The sequence below is a fragment of the Odontomachus brunneus genome, unplaced genomic scaffold (genome assembly GCF_010583005.1).
Source record: "Odontomachus brunneus isolate Ranch 3 - 2012 unplaced genomic scaffold, Obru_v1 Obru_scaffold_093, whole genome shotgun sequence".
Classification (NCBI taxonomy): domain Eukaryota; kingdom Metazoa; phylum Arthropoda; class Insecta; order Hymenoptera; family Formicidae; genus Odontomachus; species Odontomachus brunneus.
Genome location: NW_022639543.1, coordinates 247,803 through 258,335, shown reverse-complemented (window position 1 = coordinate 258,335; position 10,533 = coordinate 247,803). Strand labels below are relative to the sequence as shown.

At 38.2% G+C, this 10,533-nt stretch overlaps 1 protein-coding gene and 1 long non-coding RNA gene across 15 annotated transcripts in view; both read right to left on the bottom strand.

Annotated features, from left to right (window-relative positions):
• Nucleotides 1–10,533, bottom strand: part of LOC116848306 (actin-binding LIM protein 2) — a 43,588-nt gene that overhangs the window by 26,481 nt on the left and 6,574 nt on the right. For 11 of the 14 annotated variants that reach the window (XM_032824230.1, XM_032824234.1, XM_032824233.1 and 8 more), the window contains exons 2-3: nucleotides 5,729–6,061; nucleotides 4,569–4,883 (exon numbers count right to left, since the gene is read on the bottom strand). The exons of 1 other annotated variant lie outside the window; for it this stretch is intronic. In XM_032824230.1, the coding sequence (XP_032680121.1) occupies nucleotides 4,569–4,665 (97 nt within the window). In that variant the 5' untranslated portion in view covers nucleotides 4,666–4,883; nucleotides 5,729–6,061. Of the gene's footprint in view, nucleotides 1–4,568; nucleotides 4,884–5,655; nucleotides 6,062–10,533 lie in introns of all 14 variants that reach the window. 2 more of the 14 variants (XM_032824231.1, XM_032824232.1) reach the window with 2 other exon arrangements.
• On the bottom strand, nucleotides 6,134–10,252 carry LOC116848308. Its single transcript, XR_004378940.1, has 3 exons — nucleotides 8,312–10,252; nucleotides 7,835–8,121; nucleotides 6,134–7,257 (listed from the first exon to the last, which is right to left on the bottom strand). It is a non-coding gene; the product is annotated as an uncharacterized LOC116848308 (long non-coding RNA).

Sequence of the window (10,533 nt, the reverse complement as noted above, 5' to 3'; positions counted from 1 at the left end):
ATATATATATATATATATATATAGTCTTATATTATACTGTGTGAGAAGACCCAGATATAATCTCGTAGGAAGATGAAAGAACACGTGTACTTTCCGCTTAGATATCGTCGAGACGCGCATGATGAGCGTGTAGTCAGCATGAAATGAACATATGCAAGACACATTGCGTCAGCTTTCCGCTGCTCCAAGCAAAAAAACATTTCAGCCGCTGTTCTTTCCGCTAAGATTAGTTTTCTACATCTGAGTTTTGCGCTGATTTTGCTGAAATTGCTCCTAGAGTCTAAAAAAAACCGTAATATACGAGGTCACTTGAACTCCTGAACGTACGAAAAAGCACACGTATTTTTTCATGAAAATACATGTCTTACTTTTAGCTGTTCTATATCCTAAATTTTTTAGAGAAATTTTACTCGAAAAGAGTGACCAGAGAGTCACTCGAGTTCCAACGATTGTTCACTCATATAGACTAAATCCTCCACTGTGAACTGTTGGATGATTATTTTCATTTAAAGTTGAAAAGTGAATCTGATGTACTCCACCATCACAGAAATATATTCACTCTAATTGATTAAAACATTCGCTTATATGGAGTCAGAATCTACTTTAAACTTGAGTGAAACACTCACTTTTGCGACTTCGAGTGTTTTTCGCTATCGCTTTGAGTAAAAATAATTTTTCGCTCGTTTTGAGTGAGATTCCACTTCAAGAAACTTAAAGAACACATTCGAAGCCCATCAAAATCAATAATGACCACTCTACCATATGCTTCTCCTTGCGAGAATCGTTCACGAACAATGCGTTAATCTTGATTATCGTCCGCGCTTAAAGTCACTCTAATCAATGTAGAAACGTCAAACTCGATTACGCGCTCGATAACAGATTGACGTAATAACGTATGAATTCATCGCAGCTAGAAATTGATAATTCGATGATCGCAAACACCTGTTACAACATTTTACGATGATCAATGAATTTTTAGATAGTCATCCACATCTCCCTCGATTAGCACAAGCACGCTGCGTTTTCCATAATGATGGCTTAATAAAAATTGGTCGATGGAAAGAGAAAGAGAGAGATTATAGTGCGTGTTAAAGGACGCTGGCCATACGACGATAATAGCTGTGGTTTTTGTGGCTGATTTCTTATCACTAGTAGCGGTTCGTCGTCTTCGCTTTTGCTAAGCGTATAGAAGCGCAACGTAATATTTAATAGAAAAAACGTATAAACTAATTATACGTATAATGGCGTATTATATATAAAATATCACATTTAGCGATATAACATTTATGTACAATATACCTCACGAGGAGGGGGAAGACGGAAGATAATAATATTTGTTGACTGAGAAGCACTTTTTGATTGGATTAAAAAATAACAAAACAGATACAGAAAAAGAATAAAAAAGTAACATGATCACAAAAGATGAAGATAGTCAAAAAATGAAAATAAATATAATAAATGATGAGCATAAAAGATTGAGATAAAAGAATATAAATACGCATTACACAACACATAAAATCTCTATAAATAAAACTTGTTTTAAGTAAAAAATAGCTTTCCCACACAGTCGCAAAGCTTCATGCACGGTGACGTATAATTATAAACACGCTGCAATAAGTTGCAGAAAACGATTGCACACCGTGCAACAAGATATAAATATTCCGACGCGTGCCCATTGTATGACAATCGCCCGGTCAGTCACTTAATAATACATGTGGCCGATAATTAGTATCCCACGATAAATGAAGGGGAGTATTAACTGAATTATAAAACGTTCTCTCTCATACTGCGATCGTACCACGGACATATAACTCTCATCATACTTGGTGACGTTAACGAAGCGAGATGACAATAATTACATACTACGATGCACAAAAGAGTCACAAGCAAATATATTATTCACTTTTTCGGCTTGCAGCCGTAATGCAAGCAATTCCGCACTTTTAAGCGATCAGAGTTTAGTTTAGGTAGAGGTCAGGTTAAAGTTTTTGCCTACAAATTGCCGTAAATGTAAGACGTAAACTTTAGCTGAACTTTACACTGTTTTTACAAAATCTTCAAAATTACAAAAATCTCGCGTACAAATGTTAAAACTTCCTTGTGTCACTAATTTATGATTGTTATCTCAATGTAAAATTAACATACAACTGATACGTTATTATTTTCGTGATGTTTTAATGTGTTACATTAGAGTCAACTTCATAACTGAACGATTTTTGTATGTCATTTTGGCTAACAAGAAATGCGAAATACCTCCCCCTTTTTTTGAAATGGCATTTTGACTAGTTCAAACGACGGAATTATCTCTAAAATCAATTTGAAACTCTTCGACGGACATTCAGATTTCTAATCCGCTTTCTTCAATTTGGAAGGAGGGCTAACTTTACACATGCCTTTGTGCTTTTTCAGCTTAAATTTACATTTTAGTTTACAGTGACAACAATTTGTATGAGAAGATTCTTATGTAAAATTCGCCCTTATTTCTGATTATCCGTCAGCAATATCAGATCACAAAGCAATCGGTCAACTTCAAAGATAAATTGAAGAAAACGCTCTTTTGAAAATTTTAGATGTTCGATTTCGCGTGAGCAACACGCAGACGAGATTCCAATTGGCATTGCAGAGAGGAGCGTAAGAGGTTAAAGGTGCGCCGGTACGACGTAGCGCGCGTTATATGCTATTGTTACACAGCACGGTACGTATTTTCTCCAGGGGTATTGGGAGAACGTTAAAAAAATGCCTTCGGCGTGCGCGCCGCGTCACGTTCTTCGGATTCGCCGCGTCACGAACGACGAAAATCGTGACGGAGATATCTACTCGCGGCTGAGAGCGAAGCGACGTAAAACATGCAAATATTCCGGTCGTTTTCCTGAATATCGTGGCACCACAATATTATACGCAGGCTTCTCGCATCGTGCAATTTAAGTGTCGCGTCGTGTCGCGTCGTCGCGACACGCGACTTTAAACCAGTTGAAGTGAACGGAGCGTGATAAGCATGCGGATGATCGTGACGTAGAATATTACAACAACTATCGAAACCGATATTTAGCATTATTGTGTGTAGCTTTAATTACGCGCGTTTATTTCTGTCGAAGCGCGCCGTTATTCAGGAATGGAACACAATATGGATAGTACCGATTCCGCGGATCGGAAGTACGGGAAAAACTGCGAAGATAACCGTTATCTTGTGCAATTTAAGGTAGTGAAGCTCAGCAACGTATTTTCAATGGCGCATCAAGGGGACCACTCATACATTTATTCTCTATCGTAAGCGAATAAACTGCTAGACTTGTTTTTTGCAAGTGTATGATATACTGTGTTTCGAAAAATAAAACCAACATTCACGCATAAAAAGATTGAGATCGAGTATATGAAACGAACAAGATAAAATTGGCTCATATTTAAGGGCCAATAGGGGGACTGTGGAGACCTCTCGTGGAGACCTCGTAATTAATCAAAATACATATTTTATATGTGTTCTTCTTGCCCTATTCGGCAATTGAACCCAATACCAGAGCAAGATAGCCACGTTGCTGCATATTTGTTTGGTTATTAAAATATGCTGTTAACAGAATCATGAAGGGTATTAGTACATAGAAGACTACTTCTATTATATTTGTACAATCAGCTATAACAATTAGTTGTCTGAGAAGAAATACGTGAAACAAGTAACCTTTACTAGAATGCAGAGCAAGGGTAAAAGTAACCAATGCCTAGACACTTATATAACATTAATATAACACTAGTACTTTGGATATTCTTATTGTTTCAATCTTTACGAGAAACTTTCAATAAAGAATATGCATACATATACTGAATATATATTTCAAAATTCTTTTTGAAAAAGTTTGAATATTCATGAAAAAGTTTAAATATTTAAAATTCAAAACAATAAGAATTAACCGGTGTTATTAGCATTCAAGCATTGGTATTTTTACCTTATGCATTCTCTTATGTATATCAGCTCCCATTGTTCCCATAAATTTCAAAGATCAATGAAAATATTGATACGTTAAGTATCTTGATGGTTTACTCAACGTTATCTCGCCGTACACGTTTTCACCGCGCCAATTTTTCTTATCGGTAATACCTGTTTAAGTAACCATTATGCAAACAGACGCACTGAGAGATGATGGGGAAACGATTACCAAATTTAAAGATAACGACATTATAGAAGAGCACGATGTGGAAGAATTAGTGAAAGGATTTCACAACTGGGCCATGATCTTCAGAATGAAGTTTTGACACGAACTTCGACGAGTCGTGTTGAAGAATCGAAAAGAAAATATGAAATATTTGCTTGAGGCAGTCATTATAAAATCTTTCATAATAACAGCTATCAATTTTCTTACTGAAAATTCATTTTGTTATCGCGTTTCGTTCACGTAGGTCACTTTGTCCCCTTAAGTTTGTAATATTTCCTCATGTTATCATCAGTGTTCGAATGGCGATCAAAGCGAAGTTAAAAGAAGAAAACGAAAAATATGCTTGATTCGCGACGGAAGTCGCAAACGGAAGTCGGTGGCAACGATTCGGCCATTTTTATGACGGTCCCATCCGGTTCTCACCTTTCTTCAGCTGTTTCTGCTTGACCTCGTCGGCACCGTCCTTCTTGACCCCGTTGCTTTCACTCGCCACGAAACTCTCGCTCGTCTTCGACTTCATTACGCCCGCTGTCTGCGCCTGTTGCGTAACTCCAGGGCCACGAGAGCCGGCACGCACACTCACACCTTTCCTTTCTTTTTATCTTCGCCGTGACGTCGAGACGCCGATAAGATAGCGAGTCGAGCCGTGAACAAGACGATCTTCGCGCGATTCACACCGGCCAAAATCCGATTCAGACCTCCAAGTGAAGCGGTCGGTTCGTCCCGACGCGGTCTGATCTGTCGTGAAAATGTGCGACGTGAAATGAAATTTATCAATGGGCCCGAACCGATCAATCTGTCGAGATCGTCGCAGTTCGTCGAGGGTACGTTCCGAAATCGATTTCGGAAAATATGCTTTTAGTTAAAAGGTTGGTAAGCCTTAAACTAACCTAGATACGTTTCAATTAGCGATCAGCTGATTCACGCGATCGACTTTATGACCGGAGACTTCGAGAAGATTCGACAGCTGTTATAATTGGTAGAAAATAATTCCATAAACAAAAGTAGTTTTGTAGAACTAATCGCGTGAATCAGCTGATCGTTTACGGAACGTATCTAGATTAGTTTAAAGCCTACCAACCTTATAACTAATGTTTCCGAAATCGATTTTGGAACGTATAAGAGACTCCAAGAACGGAAACTCCAAGAACGTCGTGCTCGAAAAACTGTAGAGGATGTCGATAATTCAAGGTTTAACCACGACAACACGCAAGAAACGCAACGACTTATATACTTGGAATTTATTCCTTTCCTCTCCATCATAAACGGATTTCATTCGCGACACCCTATACATATCACCGTGAACCAAGTATCGTGTATAACAACATCCTTCATGGATTACCGAGATATCTGTTTCGCCGAAGGCGATTATGTTGTTTGCCGAGAGAGAGAGAGAGAGAGAGAGAGAGAGAGAAAAAGAGAGAGAGTGTGTGTGTGTGTGCATGTGTAGAGTACACCAATAAATAACGTGGCTAATTTTTTCACAGTGCAAGACGTGTATCCGACATACTTCGCATATATGTAGAATTTCACAGGATACGAAATTATTATTCGATTAACCGGCCATTTGCGGATGAGCTGACCTGAGTTGCTGTTGGCGGTTATCGCTCTCCGGATGGTGTGGGAGAATCGACGCGAAAACGTCGCGACACTACGTGCGATACAGTCGTCGCGACTGCCGATCGTCGACTGCCAAGCAACCACACTCTGCCTGTAGAGACTCGTGCCTCGAGTCCCGATTGTCAACCGGTACAGTCGACGTAGATAATGTTCGCTTTTTCACGGTCGACTCCACCCTGCGGAGAGGAGGCCTGCGTCCTACCGAGTGCACAATCTCGCGCTCCTTTACATCTGTTCTTTTCAGCCGAACCAGGTTGCACTTTTCGTCTTTTAAGAGAACGAAGCAAGTGTTTCATCTGGCGTTGAAGAGAAAAGGAACAAAGTTCCAGTGCAGTATTAGTTCAGTTCAAACACAGAAAACACGAACATTCTTGTTTTAAATATATCTTTATCTTTGACATGTAAATCTTAAAATGTGATTACATAGCGTTAAACAAAGTTACTCGCATAAATACATTTCCTACGTATATGTTTCAACAAAGAGAAATATATGCTTTTATTATTTAAGAATAATTTTTACAAATGGAAAGTATAAAATATTGAACATGATATTTTTAAATGTCGGAAGAGCATATTATTATCACCAAAATAATTATATCATATTTCTTATGAGACTATTATAATATTCAAGTAAAATTATAAAACATTATTGAAATTTAAAATTTTAGAATGATTGTCTTGTGTTCTGTGTAAACTTACACAGAAATACAGACGTTACCATGACACCAAAAAGGTCAAAGGTCAAAGGTTTAGCACTAGAAGCAACGAGCTGTCATTTTGTTTCTTAAAATAATATTCTATTTTTCACCTAAAAGGAACGAGATATTGAATTTTCTGTCTATACATTATTTATTTTCTTTTATTTTAATAGAATAGCCGATTTTTCATTATTTTCTCTATTTTCATGTTGATTCACTTGACTATCTATAAGTACCAAGTAGTCAGAAGTTATTATCGGTTATTGATTTTTACACATTTCTACAGCTGAAAATATTATATTGTTCTTCATTATTAAATTCTTCATTATTACATTTTCAGCTTTATCATTCAACAAACATACATGTTACGAAACTTTGGTGAAATATTGGGCATCTCTATTTGCGATAAAAAAATGACCGTTTGGTTCTTTTGATGAAAGAAGAATATTTGTACTAATGTTAAGCTACTGAAGATGTATAAAAATCGCTAATTGTTTTAATAATCGTTTTACTTTAGAAAATAATTTCTTCCTCACAGAGACACATATAAAAATGTGTTTACAATCCGCTTATCCGCATATCTTTAAAAAAGTATGAAATATCATTAACAACGCTTATGTGATTACGCGACTGGAGCTGGAACTCGTGTTTGAGGACGATTTGTAAGCGGAATCGTTGCATAAGGCTTCAATCCGGTTAACTTCGAAGGTGTCTGGCGACTGTCACAATTTTGTCTGCACGTACGTACAAGGTGCCCCAATTCCACTGACTTAAGGAAGTTCTAATGCCACTATCTAGTCAAACAATATTTTAAGTACAATATTAGACCAATAAGAGACAAAGTGGTAATGTGTGCACAAAACTTTTTATTATTTTTACTAAAGTAAAAGATGGAAACATATAAACATTTTCATAAATTTGAATCCTCTTCATCACTAATGGAATACAAAGAATCGCTTAACAATTGTCCGCAATATTTTCTACGTGAATGCACTGAGACTAATGTAATCGTTCTTGAGAATCTTAAAGTAGTTCAGATAGTTAAAAGTTGTCGATACTCTCGCATTGCAAGCTAAAGAAGTTTTGACCGTAAAAAAATTATCATTAAAACAATACTATATTGTTATATTATTTTTTTATCCGGTAAAATATCATTATTCGATCAATTTTTTGATATTAAATGTCTCAATGATCAGACGAGAGTAATTTCTATAGGCGCAGGCTTCGATGCGGGATTAGAGTTATGAGTGCATTGCCGTCGTGTTAAATTCTTACGTCCCGTGAAAGGACAAGGAAGCCGCTATTTACATGTAATTTCATCTCGTTAGTCAATGAACATTATTGCGTTGCGCAACTTCGGAGTCGCATTACCTCTCCCGAGACCAAGTCAAAGGGCCCTCCAGCACGTCGATGCACGATGTGCATTGTGTGCACCAGTAAACGTGTGAAATATTGATCCAGATATATGCAGGAAACAAGCACGCTCTCGACTAGATAATCTCTTTTCTTTCCTTCGAGTATATATGTATGTATGAGCAAGTGTAGGCCAACAACACCTGCGTTATTGTTTCCTTAATATTGACTGTATCGTGTGCACCCGAGTTGAAATTGTGATCCTACTTTCAGCCTTATTATTTCATTCAATACCTATTCTGACGCTAAAGAAAATGAAAAGGGAAATTTCGGACATCATCAGAATCAAAGTAGAAGTAAATTATATTTATTAGAATTAAACCTAGCTCCTACTGTATTGTAGAATTCAAGGCTTAACATAGGTTAGGTTAACTCTCAACATTTCGACTTGGACATGTTGGGTGGTTAAGATGATGCCATATTTGAAAATCTTACCGACACCATAGTGATCTGCTCTACAAATTTTACGTAGTATTAGTTGCACACCATTATTACTACTATCACTTTTCACTAGAGCAACCATTTTTTTTCTCAGTGTAAAAATCGTCGCTGGATGTTGGATATAATAATTTAAATCTAGTGGGAATACAAAATAATTTTTCAGAGAAATTTTTACAACAGATTTTGTGAGTTCGAAATGATTTGGTCTTTTCGCAGTTTCCGAAAGCGAGCATTTCCGCAGCCGACCTTTTGCCAATTACCAGGGTCTGCAGTGTGGGATTTCCCCTCGAGAAATGCAGCACGTCTATCGTGTGCACGGGGGAAGGCGACAGCTATCGATCAGCGGCGCTTGCAGTTTTGGCGGAGCGCGCCTAGCGACGCGTTAATGGGATTTCGTGGGTGGGACCTTTGTGCCATAAATGTGTCAATGTGTAAGGGAAAGAAAAAGAAGAGAAGGATCAATATCGCACGTCGATCGTCGCCGCGGGTTTACGCGCCCGTCGTTAACTGATCTATTATGTAAACGCCTTCTCGTGCGTGAAATGGCCGCGCTATGCCGTCACGTGTAAAGTTGTCTCGCGTATGTATATACGGTATACTTTTGTGAGATCGACGGCCACGTAATGCCGTGCGGATCGAGGTTATGACTCGTCGCGCTGCGATCAGCGAGCAAATGTCAAAGACGCGAGTAATGACCGACCGCCAAAATCAATGCATACACAACTGATTATTTGAAACAGAGTTGTGCTGTAGATTCAAGATTACGTTTATGCGTATTGTCTAAACCAGCGTTTGGATGTAACCCACTACAGGAATCACATTTTGTATTGTAACCCAGTACATGTGTGTTAAATTAAAGACACAAAACTCTGTGTTTATTGGCGTAATAAAAAAAGATATGCTGCAAATATAATTTGCTTATCTTTACTTAAAATCTGTAAAAAGTAGTATCAAAAGTTTCGGAGTGGTGGTTCTAAAGATTCCTGTGTAGATGTCGCACGGAAAGGAGAAACTGGGATATTTCAGATCAATCGTATTCAAGTTTCTTCATTCGTGGAATGAAGAAACAACAACACAAAAGAATAATTGTGCCAGAATATATTGAACTGGACGTTATACTAATATTGTCTGACAAGTCTTTATATCATTTTCGAGGATCATTGTATTGACACGCGTTACATATAAACAACTAGGATCCGCCGATATATGTGACCTTGATTGGCCGTTAGTTAACGTCTCTAAGCAATCAAGCATAATGAAGAAACTTCACGAGAGAGTCGTGAGTTAATTACCCTGATACAATCGGTGTATTTCTGATACTTTGCGAGCGTCACACTCGACATCGACATAAGTAAACAGCTCTCATGGTAGTGACGTGAAAGTGACGGAACAAATACAATAGTTATGTTTGGACCTTACGTGAACTTTCGTATTTTTCATTAAATTTAACGGGTCACTGATCTACTGTGCGCTGTGCAACAACTTTCGAGTTTATATATTCATGAAAATAACTTGAAATATGAAAGTATGAAAGTATGAGAGTATGAAAGTGACCTCAAGTAAAGACACTTTCCACGAAAGTTGAGCACACAGCCTCGATTTCGCAATTTGCGTAACTCCCCTGATTTGCCAAACAATCCGTCCGATTGTTCTGGAAACACGACGATGTCCCGTGGAAAGTAAGAGACAATAGAGACGACTCTCGTCGCGATACACGGACCGTCGCGAGACGCCACCGCTTTGGTCGCATGCGGGGCCGTCGTCGCGCGCGGTGCAACGGACGCGCGAGTGGGTGGGAGATGCAATTGCAACGAGCGAATTACGAGCCTACTGGCGTTGTCGGAGTCGTCGACGCCGTCGCGGCACGTAGATAACCAGTCCTGTCGTAATTGCGATCGCAAATAATTCACATGATCGAGCAGGGAAGGGCAGATATGCGACCACTGAGAGCTATGTGAACCTGGCACCCGACTTTTGAAAAAATAATTTTTTTCTACGTAAAAAGTTAGCATTTTGTTTGTAGTTGTTTGTAGTAACAATAATTTCGTTTGTAGTTCCATCCATTAAAAATTATAGAAATTTAAAAAAATGAGTAGCACCCCACTTTGAGATATCTCAAATCTGCAAGCGGGTGACGTTTCTAAATCGTTTGTAGTTGTTTGTAGTGATTTTCGTTTCGTTTGTAGTCGAACCGTTCAAAAGTTACAACAATTTAA